General features: G+C 40.2%; 2 protein-coding genes across 4 annotated transcripts; one reads left to right on the plus strand and one right to left on the minus strand.

The window, feature by feature from the left end:
- Window positions 1-1,112: 1,112 nt before the first annotated feature.
- Window positions 1,113-4,994, minus strand: LOC102720597 (dol-P-Glc:Glc(2)Man(9)GlcNAc(2)-PP-Dol alpha-1,2-glucosyltransferase). 3 transcript variants are annotated; one of them, XM_015836260.2, is made up of 8 exons: window positions 4,560-4,994; window positions 3,984-4,072; window positions 3,576-3,909; window positions 2,904-3,165; window positions 2,434-2,571; window positions 2,121-2,325; window positions 1,678-1,820; window positions 1,113-1,594 (listed from the first exon to the last, which is right to left on the minus strand). In XM_015836260.2, the coding sequence occupies exons 1-8, from the start codon at window positions 4,731-4,733 to the stop codon at window positions 1,335-1,337; spliced, it is 1,605 nt and encodes a 534-aa protein (XP_015691746.1). In that variant the 5' UTR covers window positions 4,734-4,994; the 3' UTR covers window positions 1,113-1,334. The 3 variants fall into 3 exon arrangements, with proteins under 3 accessions (XP_015691746.1, XP_006652483.1, XP_015691747.1); XM_006652420.3 differs by having other exon boundaries at window positions 4,644-4,992; XM_015836261.2 differs by lacking the exon at window positions 4,560-4,994 and having other exon boundaries at window positions 3,576-3,892; window positions 3,984-4,035.
- Window positions 4,995-5,091: 97 nt separating this feature from the next.
- Window positions 5,092-7,503, plus strand: LOC102720872 (trafficking protein particle complex subunit 2-like). The gene is made up of 6 exons (XM_006652421.3): window positions 5,092-5,238; window positions 5,659-5,771; window positions 6,271-6,356; window positions 6,499-6,560; window positions 6,673-6,758; window positions 7,071-7,503. Exons 2-6 carry the CDS (start codon window positions 5,691-5,693, stop codon window positions 7,161-7,163), a joined length of 408 nt encoding a protein of 135 aa, XP_006652484.2. The 5' UTR covers window positions 5,092-5,238; window positions 5,659-5,690; the 3' UTR covers window positions 7,164-7,503.
- The last annotated feature ends 9,210 nt before the right edge of the window (window positions 7,504-16,713 follow it).

The raw sequence follows: 16,713 nt of genomic DNA on the forward strand, positions 1-16,713 counted from the left end.
CCTGAGAGGAACCAATGTGGCAGCAACGTGGCCAGAGGCAGGGTTCCCCTTACCTTTTTACCGTAAAACCGCGGTACCGCGTTCCCGCGGATCCCGCAAGATAACCGCAAAAACCGTAAAAACCGCAACGAATTTGAAAATAAAAAATTTGAATTCAAAACCGCGTGGTAAACGCGGTTGCGCGTGGTTTTGCACGGTTACCGCGCGGTAACCGCAGTGAGTACGTGCTAAAACAGAGCATGAGAACGGCGGAAACCATGATTTCCCGCGCGGTTTTTTTTACCCGAAACCGCGGTTACCGCGAGAAAACCGCGGGTGTTGATGTCAAATACAAAAAACATTAAAAAAATCTTAAAAAATACATGAAAAAACATATTTTGTGACTATATTTGTGAGTTGTGACATAGAAAAAATAGGAAAATAGAACATGTTTTAGAGAAAACAAGAAAATTTTCACATGACCTTTTCTAAATTCTTGTTATTGCAACATACAAACATGCACCATCGTACGACTCATATCGCCCTTCACCAAATAACTCACACATGACTCATATCGCCCTTCGCCAAATAACTCACACCAATAACAAGAAGCAACTTTATTTTGATTGATATATCACAATTATACCTACTACCAATTATTACTAAAGTGCATGTATAATTTTTCTCCATACATATTTCTCATATATCGATCGTTGTATATTTGTATTTTAACATTACGTACCCCAGTGTCTAGTTTAAATTAATAATGACTTAATAGCAAAATATTCTTAACCATCTTCCTATGAAATATTATTTGCACTAGGCTATTTTTTTAATTTTGTTTCCTGACATTCTCGTTTATAATTTTTAATTACGCCAGAAATACATTTTTTTCATGAATTTCTTTGACAAAACTACATTATATATCAACATATACAACATATATATTTTTTATTAAATTTTCTTAAATTTTTTAAATTCTCATCAAATTTAAACTCGGTTACTGCGGCTTACCGATCCCATCTTCCCGCGGATCCTGCAAAAACCACGGTTACCGCCGCGTAACCGCGGTTTTGCGAACCCTGGCCAGAGGTGAAGACCGCATCATGAACGCCGAACTTCAGAAAGTACGTTCAAGCTAATCCATGGAATCGCAAGCCGTGGTTAATTGACAAGGAAACATCTGAGTTAACAAGCTCAGTTGCATAAAGCTTCTTAAGATATAGTGTACAGAAAAGTTGAAAGAAAAAAAAATGATCTTAAGGCATTCAGCCCCGTAAATAAGCCATGTTAGTGTTCATGTTTAGAGAATTTGTACACTGGAATTTGCCTCCTCTTGAGTTCTGTATCCTAAACTACCAAATAAACCTTTGAGTTCCAGGCTCATGTTGCCACTGGAATGGTCTGAACAGAAACATTGCCAGAGTGAACAAGTCAACAGCAGCATAGAGAAACCCTAAAGCAAGTAATTTGCCATTACTGATCACTGGAGAATGAAGAGCCAGTATGACCAATGGAATTGTATAGTATCTAAATTCAACCAATGGGGCAGGGATGAGAACAAGGGCAACTGATAAAACAAAGGAAAGCACCCAAACCCTTGTCTGTGATTTCCCTGTATGATGAAACAGAAACTCCAATAAATACCAGTTTATTATACTCTTTAAAGTAGCCCAAGATATATATAAAGAAGTTTACCTAAGATATTCACAATTGAAAACCACGAGTACACATAAATTGGTGTCAGGATGTATTTCATCGTCCAGTGAACTTGGATAACCTTCCTCCAGATATAAAATGTGTAGTGTCTATTGTCAGCAAGAAGATATGGATGAGCAATGCTGCACAGAAAGATGGGTAATTACATATTAGGATTTCGTAAACAAAACATGGCAAAGGACATCATGCATTAAGTATAACAGATAAGTGCAATCATCTAGGAATTTGAGAAATATGTTTAACCATGCTTCCACAACAAAATTTCAAGTATTATAAAATTGAATGTGCTGTTGCTCTCCAGTTAGCATCAATGAAGCAAAGTAATAAGTCATCATTGGAAGATGCACCTAAATGTTTGGTGGGAAGTACTTTATCAGTTCCCAGGAGAAAAATAACACAGAAGAGGTGAGCAGATAACAAACCTGAAGAAATGAACAGCAGCAAGGCTTAAACCAAGAGTCACCAAAATTGCAAAAGAACTATATGTTTTGTTCTTGCTGCACCAGAAGAAGAGGTCTGATACTCGGCTAGGAGTAAAATGCCATGGCAGGAGGGCGGCAGCTGACACTAGACCAAAGTACAACAACTGTGCAAAGTGTGGTGAAACAACATGAGCTTCCTTAGCACCTGCATCACTCAAAGCACATGGGCGTGTAAAGCTTTGTGTAGATCATTCTGTAAGCTGCTAGCCTATGAATGAAGGTTGTAAGTAGCTGTCAAACATAAGATATCTACCTAGTACTATGCCACCATTCCAGACTATGAATGCCACAAACACCAGCAGAACCATTGCGAATGGTATAAAAGCAACTGAAACTTTACACTTTGAATTCCATAACTTGAAGATGGCATCCCATATTTCCTCCGTTAAACCTGCACATTACCTATAAACATCAGATACAGAAACAAAATGCTTGGGCGTGACATTTGAGATCATATGGATACGTTTAATTTCTACCCTTTTTCCCAAATAATATTTCATCACATTCAAATGAGATTATATGATTGATAAATATTGCAGTTAGCGTTCTAGCAATATAAATATATAAAATTATTAGGGAATGACAAAGAATGTTTAGACTATAGAATAACAAAAAAAATGCCAAAAGGAAATTAAGCACATCCTACTGAATCTCAAAAGTGAAATTCAAAATCGTGGAGAATGTAAGTGCATCTTTTTTAATTAAAGGAGTTGAAATACTCACAGGAGTACATTTTATTAGACTCAGAAACAACTTCTCTCTTGTTCATGGGATTATTGATTAGCCGTCTTCTCAAACCTGGAGCAGTGGCTTTACTATCCATGTCAGATACCTCTTTGTTTGACTTATCTGTTAGTTCACTGTCCTTGTAAGATACATTATCCTTAACATAAAGATATCGTGCATGAGCGATGGTTCCATTGGCAGCAAAAAATATCATCCATATTACATTAGTCTGCCGGATAAGAATAGAGAAAGCACCAAACTGCAGGCAAAAGGAAGCATTTAATTCATATGGCTAACATATTTGTGATGAAAATCGATACCATATATAACTATTTATCATCTTACAAGCTATGGCATGCTAGATAAGAAGTATTGCAGGACCAACATAAAAAATCTTGAGATCAAGACTACATATTTACATGAAGGCATACGTAAAACAGGTGCCTACAAATAGCTGTTTTCTAGGGACTTGACTTGAACCCTCACAATTTATAAAGTCGACAGATTTTCCTCTTACTATAAATTTCATTGTTGTCGGTATTGACATGTAAATGGGGCCAAAATGATATCAATTCTATAAGAACAACAAGTATGCTCTGGATGACTTTCTACAATCCAAAAACAAGCTTATGGTATGAAGTTGTGAACGAAATAATAGAAATAACTCACCACTGCACTGACCCAAAACTGTTTCTTCAAGCAGAAAAGGTACATTGCAAGAACTGCTGCTAATGATGCAACATCAGTATAATAAAGGAAGGTGAAGAACCAGTGAATAGGGTACAATGACACTAAAATAGCAAATACAGTTGCCTTCCTCTTGCCAACTTCTGGCCTGATGAACAAAAGCAGGTCATGGGCTAGAACACCACAGATCATTGCCATGATAACATTAGTGGACCGCAGAAGTGCTGTAGTGCAAAGGGCATCAAACGCCCCTGCTGTCCTACTTGCCCATGCACCAGGAAATAAAGATGCAACATATGCTAATGAAATGTAGTACCTATAAAATTGCAGAGAACAATCCATCACAAGGTAAAATTTGAGGCAGAAGTAATGAGGAATTATGAGACTCACAGGCCAGGAGGGGTAGTGATCATGGGATCCCATGTTAAGAAATCTCCACGGCAATAGCGCTGCACCTGAGGAATATGGAAGATCTCATCCTAAACACAAAAAAAATGAGTTACAAATTAAGAGGGGCACCGGATGCTTTTTGTCATGCTCTCAAATTCTGCCGATATTTCCAGAGAGAATATAGCAAGACAAGACATAAGTGCAAATCTAGTAACTAGTACGTAATAGCGAGGTATTGAAAAGGCGCAAGAAATGTATCACGCATGCTTGCCAAATTTATAACTTCCAGACAAGTCAAAATTTCTGGACAGTACAGAACTCACGAAACTCATTATTGCAAACCAGATACAAATGTTTTCCACATGAAATCAGATGCTCTTCCTGGTTCAGGCGATTTGCAGTTTCAGATCCATGCAGCTATATTAAATATTGATGCCACGAAAGCAAATTGTTTGTGTTTCTGATTAGCAGTTCTGTTATTCTGTCAGAAAGGTTCACTGTCCCAACATTCTAGCGATGCGGCTTCCTACCATGCCAATGAGTATCAACCAAATCTGAATGAAGTGATTTAGCTACCTGAGAAGTATCGTACGCGGTTGCTTTTATTCTGGAAGAACATCCAAATGCAGCGAACATGATCGTGGAGCAGAAAACACTGACCATGTAAGGGTCGGGCACGATGAAGTCGACCAGAGCAGCGAGCGGGACGGCCCACGCGGCCACCGCCGCGGCGACGGCCAGCCTCCCCATCGTCCCCCGTACAGGCTCCTCCCCGCCGAGGTGGTGAAACCCGCTCCAGATCTAGTCCCGAGCCCTGGAGCACAGAGCCTATCACACAAACCCTCAGCTCCTCACGGGCTCACCGTGGAGGCGCTCCAGAAGGCCACGGTGCTGGGACTCCGGAGCAGCTTCCCGGAGGCGACGACGGGGTACGGCGCAGCGGCACGGCGGTGCCTGGCTGGACTCTCGCCGGAGCGCGCAGCGGTCGCTCGGCTGCGCCCGCGAGGGGTTGGGCTAGGCTGGATATTTGGGCCGGGCCTACCAACCTGGCTGTGCAAACTCACCGGCCCAGCCCAATACCCCCGTCGTGCTCCTCGCGAACGGGGAAGTGAAGAGACCACAGTGTCTCGTCTCCCTGGCTCTGATCTCTGATCTGATCTCCCTCCCGAGTCCTGATCACGACAGCCGCCGGCGGAGGACGGATCCGGCGACCCTTCCGCGCCGTGACTCTTCATCCGAGCCGCCCCCTCCCAGGGTGAGCTCCTCCGTCTCATGGAATTTCTTACTTTTTGAATGGTTTTGCTGTTTGTGAGTAGAATCAGGCCGTGATAGGAAGGCAGAATTAGAGTTTTGTTTGTAATCTTCGTTATTACAAAGAGGACAAGGAAGAGGGAACCATGCTTGGCGAGGCTCATGGAGGGCTAGAGGAGGAAGCAAGCTAAAGTTGCTAGATCTAGTGATGCCAAAGGAAAGTGAAAGGGGATGTAAGATGTAGTTTATGAGCCAAGATCTAACGCGAGTCCAAAATGAGAGATGGTAAATGCGCTGACAGTAGCATGATATGGATTAGAGAACATTGTCTAGTTTAGGAATTAATATTTCTGTTTTTGCGGAGATCTGATATGGAAAGGGGTTAAATGAGCAAGATCAAACTGGTATTCGTGTTGAATTGCAGGTGCAGCAAAACCAGTCAGAGTGTTGGTGGAAATGGCAAGTACAGCATGCTTTGTGATTGTTAGTAAGAACGACATCCCAATCTATGAGGCAGAAGTTGGATCAGCACCGAAAGTATGTATCACATGCCTCATTGGTTTAATGAGTTGAATTATGTTTAGCTGTATATAATGCCTTGTGTTCAGGCCACAATGTCAACCTTTCGGTTTTTGTTGATAATAGGTTAAAGCGACTGTATTAAGGAAATGGACAATCCCTATTTTTTGTTAAAAAAAGGAAAGAAATAAGTGTTAGTTGAACATAAATCATGTTGAATCAGGTTCATCAATGGAATCGTTGAGTTCATGAATTCCTGTGTAAAACTGGATACAGATGGTTTGCTACCTTTCTACAGAATAGTGATTTTACCCTGGCCATTGCATTCATCCCTTCCTTGTATCCATTTGTTTTTTATTTCTAGGAGATTGATTCCTATGTAGGTAAGTGATTGCTAATTGATATTCAATATGTAACGGGGTTTTCATGGCATAAGATTTTTCTTTTTCCTGAGGTAGCATCATACTGGATTACTAATGTGCATGTCTAATCTTCTGCCATTCACTTAATGTGGCAGAAAGAAGATCTGGCTTATCAACACCAGTTCATTCTGCATGCTGCTTTAGATGTTGTTCAGGACCTAGCATGGTCCACAAATGCAATGTGAGTTTTATTGCTTTCTTCAGGTACACCTGAACACATGTATTATAATCTGGTTGTAGGATACATACAAGATACAGGCCAAAGATGCTTTTCGAATTTTTTTGTGTATGTTTAACCTAATCCTTCTACATATTTTATTCAGGTTCCTGAAGTCGGTCGATAGATTCAACGACCTTGTTGTGTCTGTTTATGTAACAGCCGGTCATATCCTTTAAAGTGGTTTGTTGTTGTTCTGTAACATGATGGTGGCTATATATCATTATACTTCTTGCATTTTACCTTCATAACAATATTGTTTTCTTTAACTTGATGACACATGTTAGATTCATGTTGCTTCATGATTCACGAAGCGAGGATGGAATTAAAAGCTTTTTTCAAGAGGTCCATGAACTTTATATCAAGGTGAGGCAATTGTCTGTCCTTTACACTAAAGTAAAAGGTTCTGAATGACAAGAATCATGTCAGTGAATTTAGATCTAAAAATCTTGAATCAGCCTCTGCCTTGTAAACAAACAATTAATGGCCAGTCGTATGGGTTCTATTTTACACAGGTCACTTTTTGAATTGGGTAGCTCGCGTAGTTGTTGGCTGACACAAAATTTTGTAGTTTCTGCTGTCCACATTATATTCTGAGATGTGCATGCCATTCCAGAATGTCCTAATTCAACCTTTAATCATTGCATTCGGATTTTCTTATAAATGTTCGTTGTGCAGATATTCCTCAATCCCCTCTATCTGCCTGGATCTCGCATCACATCCTCTCATTTTGATACAAAGGTCAGGGCTCTCGCAAGGAGGTATCTGTAGGGACGCTCATGGAGAATCCATAAGCTTCACAGGCAATGTAGAAGCACGCAGAGAGAAGGCAAAACACTTCTGTTTTTTAGCTTTCATTCCTTTTCTGCTATCATTTATACAGACTCCTGAGAAAGGATGAAATTTGCTTTGGGCTTCCACCCGTGCTTATGATTCATGGCTTCACTTTACATCCATTTTGCGTTGTACAGAAATGTATCGTTTCACGTTTCAAAGTATAACATGGACACATTGTCTTGATTTCCTTTTCTGTGGCGAAGACACTCAAATTTAGTGGTGTAAATTTTACCTTTCCCTTTTGCATTGGCTGGTGAGATCTTACCTTTCACTAGTCGGTAGAGCTGTATCTTTGACCTGTATGAATTACGCAGAAAGATTACACGGGCTGATACGCCGCGTGAATCCTATTTTGATACGTTCAGTGCAAGGGTATCCGAACCTCCACAAGCCCAGAGGGTTTGAAAGATCTCATCATCCCTGCTCCACTTCAAAAAAAAAAAAAAACAAGGCCCCAGCGACTACGAGCCATCTGCTCTTTTTTTTGCGCCCCTTTCTGCCAGTCTCCGAACTTGACCCAGTTCGCCGAGAGTGGCGCATGCAAGCAAAGGCATCTCGAACATGTCACACCAGCACTGAGCTGTTTCCACCACCCCACCGGGTGCTCCCCCTTTTTTTTCGTTGTTCTTTTGTTCTGGCTTACCAGTGAACAGCAATCTGATAGCATCAACAGCGATCGGTGCGTGTGCGGTGTGATGGTGCGTACGGCCAACATCAGTCGGCAGCTGATTGGGCGTGAAGATCTCGGGAGCGATTCTGGGAGCACACATCCTCTGACGAGCCTATCAGAGCCCGTCAGGTTAGTAAACACAGAAAAAGTCTCTCGAGTTTATCTGAATCTTATCGCACCAAACTGAGAGCTGGGGTTACCAGGTCAATCAGGAGATGAGATGCTACACGAGTACTAGTAGTCACCCTGCTGTGCTAGCTACTAGGCTTATCACTGTCACCTGACCCCTGACCTCACTCGACTGAAGCTACGTGGCCTTCACGCCAGGAGGATTTGATCGATCGATCGATCAACCAAACAGGGACTCGCCTGATCGATTCGGCTAAACTCCAGAGCTGGACAGTGTGCGAAGCGATCCCCCAAAAAGGGCGTTCGCCGCCGCCGCCGCCGCCGTCAACTGCTAATAATAACAAGGCCCCTCCCGGTGGCGAATGGTGTCGCTCGCATGCATGCCGTCGCCCTCGCTTTCTCGAGATTGTTATCTAGCTCGACGAGTACGTGCATTATCTCCCCCACGCCCTCGCTCTCTCGCGCGCCGCGAGGGACCCTCTCGCGCCTAATTTTGCTGTGGTTGAATTTATAAATTCTATTTACATATAATTTTTCAATAAAATGAAAGATGTAACAAAAAGTGAAGACCACTCATCTTTTTTTTGACTTTTACTTATGCTTGTAAACCAAAATTTTAATTTATAACATTAAATTTGAAGTTGATTTTGAGGTTTTTCATCCATTTTTTAGCTTTCGTTTTTAAATTATTATAAATATGTATATAACATTTTTATTCGTAAGTTATTTTCTATTTGTAAATATAGCGTTTGACTTTTTTCCACCGATAAGCTAAATAATAACCCCAATTATCTATGGACCGATCGCACTGAGAAAAAAGCTAGGATCATGCGGCATCCCCTGGCAGTTGAATTTTTTCTATTTTTTAAACCTTTTTAATAAATAATTTTGTTACTAAGCCGGGAGAAACTATTTTCACCAGATGAACCTTTTGGCTACGTCACCAACATTAGCGTGGCAAAACAACGCTGCCACACAAAATTTTTGCCGTAGCAGACTTACCGTTGCAGCATTGTCTCGTCACGCCATTAACACTGGCGTGACAAGCCTGTCACACTAACCACGCTGCATGGCAGTGTTGTCTTGCCACGCCACCCATATTGGCATGGCCAAAAGATTCATACTATGGAAATATTTTCCTCCAAGATTTAGTATAAAATTATTTCTTAAAAATGTTTTAAAAATAAAAAAATTCCGGGCAGTTTTGCTGCTAACTAAGCCACCGTATCGATCGATCGATCTCTCGCCGGTGCTTTTCAAGGGCTAGTCGCTGTTAGTCAATGCTGCCATGCCAGCCACTTGAAGCCGGAGAGAGCGACCAGACCACCCGATCTTTTTTCATTTTTCCTTTCGGGTAGAAATCGGCGATTTCGTTTTAGTTAGTGCAGCTAGCCAATCATGCTGGGTGCATGCGCGGCACCGCGCTGGGGGGAGAGGCAGCTTACCGGCCGGCACGGCAAGTGCGAGGAGTCGCTAATGGGAGGGTCGTCGTCGCCGCCGCCGCGCGCCGCCGTCGGTGGCGATGGCTTTGGACCATTCTAGGGGAGAATTTTTGAGCGTTGTTACGAGGGTAGCTAGGATCGATGGTGGAAATCTTTCAGTGCTCTCCGATCACGTAGCTAGACGCGATTAATTGGCTTAGCTTGAGCCACCACCATCTCAACATAAAAAAGCTGGCTTTGAGCCACGACGTTCGTGTTGGTGGGCGTGTGTGGGCAAGAGCCGAGAAGAACGTGCCAAAGTGCGAGTAGAAAATGAATCGCGTGAAAGCATGTAGAAATGTAGAATAAGATGACCTAAACAGAGATTATAAAAATTCCTAGGAGTATTTTATATTCCCTCCGTTCCACCTTAAGACTAACCTTAACTATATTTAATTGTGTGCTAATAAATCTAGACACATATACAAAACATATGCATTAATACATAGATAAATCTAGACAAACTTAGAAAATCTTATAATATATAATGATAGAATATTTTTGCTTAGTTGATGTAGAGGAGAAAGAAGAAAAACAACATGTAGGTCTATAGCCAAATGCAACGTAGGAACAAATTTTGTGAGAGAATCATGTGGGGTACAGTAAAATATGTGTATATGTAGGTGGCAATAGATGATAAGAGTCATACTTGGCTTTATTACTAATATTAGAATCTCTAATTTCTATGACTAACCTGACTAACCTTACGTTCACGCGTAATAGTTTGAGACTCTACCCTAAATAGATATTGATTTAAGTGGCAATTATTATAGTCAAGTTTTCTTTATTACATAAAAGGCACAAACACACATACATGATACATCGCTATACATGCACGCCACATTCACACATTGATAAAAATCTCCTAGCGCATGCTCAAAGAGATGGAAGGTAATGACAAATCTTTGTTTTCATTGAATTCCTATTGAGAACATAGCCTTATGTGTGTAATAATCGTAAACACCAGGATTCAAAATTCCAGTACACAGAGACATACAACCGTAACTTAATTCAATCACCACACAGTACACCATTGGCGATTCTCCGTAGCTTGAGCAAATTCTAAATAAAATTAAACATTACCAAACCCTTTAGATACTAATAGAAGTCACTATGTGGATAAATTAGGGTTGTCCATCCACGTGTTTGATAAAATAGCTATACTGGCTATATTGATTTGGAAACCACTGAACTGATTAACCAGTGGGGTTGTGCTAATCTTTTGGGTTTTGGCTCAAGCTTGCTTGGTCCATTTCTGAGCAATTTAAATGGAACTAAGAATGTGCTACCCTAGCTGGGAGAGATCTAGCGGTGGGAGAAAGCAATGGGCCTAGAGCGTGCATAGTCCAGATCAAAGAGAATAACAAGTACTGGTAATGGTTAACAAGCGATGCTGGAGGTAGCAATGGTGGCTGCTAGAGATAAGGAAAGGAGGTGTGAGACAAGCTCAAAAAGGGTGATGTTGCTATCTAGTTGTTGGAGAAGAAGAATAAGGAGGCAAAGGCACTAGACAATTGGAGATGATGACACAGAAAAATAAGCAATACTGATGATGGTGAGAAGGGAGAATTACGGTATATTAGGAAAAAAGAGGTTGTAGTTATTTTAAAATGGCCCGTCTTCAGTGCATTCTACTGACAATAGAATTTAATTGACAATGTCCATTTACTTTTATTGGACGACAATGATTAAATTATACTACGTACCAACGATATTATGTGTAGTAGAAATTTGAAGGGGTAATATCGTCCTTTTTATTGTGATCTTTATTGCAAAAAAACAAAATTACAAAATACTACCAATCAATCAATTAACAAAGTATAAAAATATATTTTTTAATCAATGGATGAGATTATTTCTACTGTTAGTATAATATCACCAGTAGAATGCACCGGAAAGATACTCATTTTAAAAAGGTTATAAATCTTGATGTGGCCATAATATATATCTTATAGCTCATGTAAGAAGGAACCTGAGAAGTTGCATATGCAAGATTTTTAAATGATCAACTTGAAAGGTTTATAAAATAAATTAGTAGCAGAGGGTTGAAAATTGCTAGTTAGATTCTAAAAGTTGGGAATAGAGCTTGGACCAAAGTTCCTTCCGACGTTAAATTGTTTGGCAGGGGTGACTGATTGGTCGTTCTTGTGAAAACGATTCTCTCCCAAAGAAAATTCTGGATATGACTTCTGCCAAAGAAACGAACCATGTTCTTGGGAGGGAGCGGTAAAAACTAAAAACTAGCCAATCTCCACGACCACGACATGAACGGTAAGTATTAAGAAGGTGAAAACGATCCTCTTGTAAAGAAAATGTTGTACACGACTTGTTCGAAAGAGAGATATATGAACATTTTGTTTCTTGGCAGAGGTAAAAGAAAAACTAATCAGCTGCCTCCCCTCCGCGACCACGACAGCTAGGAACAGTAAATACCAGTAGAACATGAACATGTACAGACGTCACGAGACCGACGGCTCGCCCCGGCCAGCTGGTGTCGTTTCTTCTCGTAGCCAAGTTACCCCCGTACCCGCTTGTACAACATGTTGCTCTCTCTCTCTCTCTCTCTCTCTCTCTCTCTCTCTCTCCCCCTCTCTCCTTCAGCAACCTCGTCTTCGCAAGATGCTCCTGGAGATCACTCGCTCGCTCGATCGCCGCCACAGTGCCACACACCGATCGATCATCTACCTAGGGCTGTGCACCACGCCAACTTCCATTCGCTTCTTGTTCCTGATCTTTTCATGCAAAGATCAAAGACGCAACAGCCTACAAGACTAAGCTAGTTTATTACTGCCTCCGTCCCATATAACTTTATTTTTCAATTTTAATATAATATTTTAACTCTTCATCTTATTTAATTTTTTACGATTAATATTTTTATTGTTACTTGAATGATACTTTATGTGTTTTTTTAAAAAAAATTCAAATAAGATGGATGGTCAAACGTCAGAAAAACAAAAAATAAAGTTATTATCTGCTCTTAGGCCATCCTTAATGTAAGTGTCATGGACACGATTACCTAGAGTGACATGTCATCTAAAATATTTAAAACGAGGATAAAACACCCCTCTCTCAGTGCATGGTTTTATCTATTGTTGTTTCCTAGGTTACATGCAAGACACAAACTGTCTAGGTAACCGTGCATACAAGTTTTTATCTCCATGAAACTCATTTCATCTCTCTCTTCATTAAAACTTTGCCACATCATCAAAAATATCTACATGTCACCTTATTTATTATCTATAAAACTCTCATTGACATTGGCGTTAATCCTCTCACAATATACGCATATCCGTAGTTTATGCATGGAAAATTGGGGAAAACAGAGAAGATGACACGAAATGCTAGCTGCCCCTTTCAGCTGGCGAGGATCGGTCGGTCGGTCGCTCGCTGCGCGCGTTCAGATACGTACAGGTTGCGGCTTTGACACATTCAGCTCATCTTTTCGTAATCTCACTTACATGTGCATGCTACCTAGCGAGTTAGCTCCATCTATCTCAAACTGATGATACCGTAAGCAGATACATATAAATTATATAAAACCAAGGTCTCTTCCCTACATCAGCTGATTAATTATCTCCCAGAAAACAACGGGGACACTTGGTTTTCAAATTTCAACTGTAGATATATACTCCTTGTATATTTCTGCCACATCCCGTTTTTGCTGGCCTGCAGCTATCCGTACATCAGTACATGCCACAACTCGTGAGAACGTAACAAGCACGAAATACTATTTTACTACGTGCATTATTCCTTACGACTTTCTTGTCCATCGGAAATTAATTAAAGACCAGCGAACGGGTCGCTACTTTTTACCAATAATAGATTTGTCACTCATGGTATATGATATGTGGTGCATGCATGAGCTGATGATGCGGTGCATGCGCGGTGCATGACTGGAAAAGACGTATCGGTTGCGTGTACAATTATAGATGCACTCGTCATTTGGGAGATAGGTCACATCGGACGGACAGATGTTGGAAGAGGAATTTGGACACGAATGAAAAAAACGAATTTCACATCTCGACTGAAAACCGCAAGATAATCTTTTGAGCCTAATTAAATCGTCATTAGCACATGTTGGGTACTCTAGCACTTGTAGCTAATCATAGACTAATTAGGCTTAAAAGATTCGTCTCAAGATTTCTCCCATAGCTGTGCAACTAGTTTTTTTATTTCATCTATATTTAGTGCTTTATATAAATATTTAAAAATTCGATGTGATATTTCTGGAAAAAATTTTGGGAACTAATTCAGCTCGAACGGAGGTATGCGCATCATTGAATTAATTATAGCCGCGTACTTTTGTACAGACAAGACGGTTGCGTATGCGCATCGAAGTAAATACGTAGTACCACGCCCTCTCTGTTTCACCAACCGGTATTTGTCAGTGACTATCATCTGCATTGACTAATGGATGCGGATGTGTTTTTAGGAAGGATAAAGGATTATTTTAAAGGTATTTAATAATATAAACGATAAAATTAACTACTATAAAAATAAAATCTATTATCTAAAAATGAAATAATAAATTTTTATATAGATTTTTAAAAACATATTTTTAAAAAGTTTGAAAAACATGTGAAAAAGCCTATAAAAAACTAAGAGTAATCCGTCAAAGCCTCAAGAACACTATAGAAGTTGATATAAAATAACTAGTACATAAAACCAATGACATAGGCTGTGTTCGTTCCATCAAATTATTCCTAGATTTTCTCGGTTTTTATACACATGACTTTCAAACTGCTAAACGGTATATTTTTAAAAGAACAATTTTATAGTCCTCAAGAAGGTACCAAGAGGTATTAAAATTTTAGTGTAAATGCCAAATTTTACACTAAAATTTGGTACTTCTCTATACCTACTCAACTATTGTAAAATTGTTTTTTAAAAAAAAGCTTTTATAAAAAACTCATTATCTTATATTTTTAAATAGTTTTTAATATTTATAATAGTTAATTTTTTATTTATGTTATTAATGACTATAAAAACAGAAAATCTTTTATACTTTATCATTCATCCACCAAAGAAAACAACCATATACACAGCAAAACGATCACTAAAGTCTAAACCATACTACAGTGCTGTAAATTACTCCGAAGCAAGCATCCAGTCGGAACTCCGAAGCCGAAGCCGTGAGCTAGCAGGGATTAGTGCAGGAATGCAGGATACGGTTGCCAATATCATCCGGAGTCTCACTGGCCATCGATGGCCGGATACGCTGCGCGACTCGCCGTCGCCGACCCAAAAATATACACTCGTTTCACGGTTGCACCTCCCCCTCCCCGTCTCCCGCGGTGTCACCGTACCGGCCGCTCGATCCGTGCATGCTCACTCTCGCCCGCGCGTCGTGTATGTACGTACGCCGCGCGCGCACGGCGGCCAGCGGCGCCAGGCGCGCGGTTGTAACGTGTGTGGCCTTAGCTAGCTAGCTGCGTACGTACCACTTGGTCGACATGAATGCTGGTTGCTGCATCAACATTTCGACAGTGAGGGCCGCAGGGGAGGAGGGGAGGACGTCGACGTCGACGCACTGTCGACGATCGAGCCGGCACACATATATGGCCGCGCGCGCGCATCCATCCGCGTGAACCCCGCGTACGTACGTAAGTACAGGCCACAGCTAGCCGTGCTGCGTGTCCCGCTGCACAATCGATCTCCTCCGTATATATGTTGTGGTGGTGGTGCGCGCGCGCGGTGTCATGCACGCGCGCGCGCGCTATTGCCCAGGATCGGGTTGCCCGGCCGGTCGGGAGATCCCCCGGCCCCGTCGTACGTACGTACGTACCCTAGCTAGGCCTCCGCTGGCCGGCCGGGCTGCTGAACCTTACCACGCACATGTATGTACGTCCCATACACGTGTTGTCATTGGCTGCAAACAGGAGCGATCCCGGAGGCAAGGTGTCCTTTTGAGCACTCCAATATTGGAATGCTTTTCATTAGTCGAGATGAATTGCTTGCATCTACTGTCTCCGTCCTATAATAACTTTTTTTTCGATTTCTGCGTCTAAAGATTGACCATTCGTCTTATTTAAAAAATTTGTAAAAAAACTTTAAAAATTAGTTACGCATACAGTACTATTCATGCTTTCTCATCTTGTAACGATAAAAAAAATTTATCGCAAAAAAAATTCAAATAAGACGAAAAGTCAAAACATTGTATCTAGAAACTGAAAAATGATCTTATTTTGGGACGGATGTACTAGACATGAAGGAAAATATAGATAGTTGTCTTTTCACAACTAGGGATTTTCCAGCACAAACTCTATTTATATTTATTATATTTTTTGTATGAAACATATACTATGTATGAAAAATATTTTTTTTGTTCCATAGAAGGTACCGGTGAGTATACTGAAATTTTGGTATTTTGGGTACTTTATAAAGGATAGTAAAACTTCTGATAAATGTATGGTTAGATTTAGGGAAATTTTATCATCATTAGAAAAGTATCTATAGGTACCAAAATTTGTATTTAAAGCTTTAGTATCTTGAGGCACTAATTTTTACACTACAAAATATCTTATCATCTGTTACTTTTATATGGTAAAATTGTTCTTAGATTTAATATATAACTCATGAATTTTTGTTAGTATTTATTTTGAAAATAGATTTGTATTTCATATACAACTATTAACTTGCTTAATATAGATTTTGATTGGGGCAATTTTGTTCTTGCCCCTGTTTCGGATTCTAATACTGATTTTACCCCTCTTTTTTTAGGGTTTTTATTTTTTACCCTTGTTTTTTTTAACTAAACCAACAATCTGCCCCTCTTTTGGGTGAAGGGACCTAACGGTGTTAATTTGGAGGTTAAAAGTAACTACCCTTTCTTGGAAATTTTATTTTTAGCCTTATTTTTCTGTCACCTGTTGTTTTGCCCCCCGCTGTGAGTCACACCAATATATATACAACAACAGGACAAAAAAAGCAAATGACAAAAAAACATGGCTAAAAATAAAATTTTCAAGAAAGGGTAAAAGAATACTTTTAACCTCCAAGTTAATACCATTAGTCCCTTCATCCAAAAGAGGGGCAGACTGTTGGTTCAATTAAAAAAACAGGGATAAAAATGAAAATGTAAAAAAGAGGGGTAAAATCAGTATTAGAATCTGAAACAGAGATAAGAACGAAATTGTCCCATGTTGGATTTTGTATATAACTTTTAGTTTCTATTTCTGTATATAGCTAGCTTTTGTTTGTATAG

Source organism: Oryza brachyantha, chromosome 4 (genome assembly GCF_000231095.2).
Source record: "Oryza brachyantha chromosome 4, ObraRS2, whole genome shotgun sequence".
In the NCBI taxonomy this organism is placed as follows: Eukaryota; Viridiplantae; Streptophyta; class Magnoliopsida; order Poales; family Poaceae; genus Oryza; species Oryza brachyantha.

Excerpts from the sequence above, each read along its gene's own strand:
- LOC102720597 (XM_015836260.2), bottom strand. The coding sequence starts at position 4,733 with ATGGGGAGGCTGGCCGTCGCCGCGGCGGTGGCCGCGTGGGCCGTCCCG. Across the intron at positions 4,073-4,559 it reads CCGCGTACGATACTTCTCAG|GATGAGATCTTCCATATTCC; the intron begins GTAGCTAAATCA and ends TTTTGTGTTTAG. Across the intron at positions 3,910-3,983 it reads ATCACTACCCCTCCTGGCCT|GTACTACATTTCATTAGCAT; the intron begins GTGAGTCTCATA and ends GCAATTTTATAG.
- LOC102720872 (XM_006652421.3), top strand. The coding sequence starts at position 5,691 with ATGGCAAGTACAGCATGCTTTGTGATTGTTAGTAAGAACGACATCCCA. Across the intron at positions 5,772-6,270 it reads AAGTTGGATCAGCACCGAAA|AAAGAAGATCTGGCTTATCA; the intron begins GTATGTATCACA and ends TTAATGTGGCAG. Across the intron at positions 6,357-6,498 it reads GCATGGTCCACAAATGCAAT|GTTCCTGAAGTCGGTCGATA; the intron begins GTGAGTTTTATT and ends TATTTTATTCAG.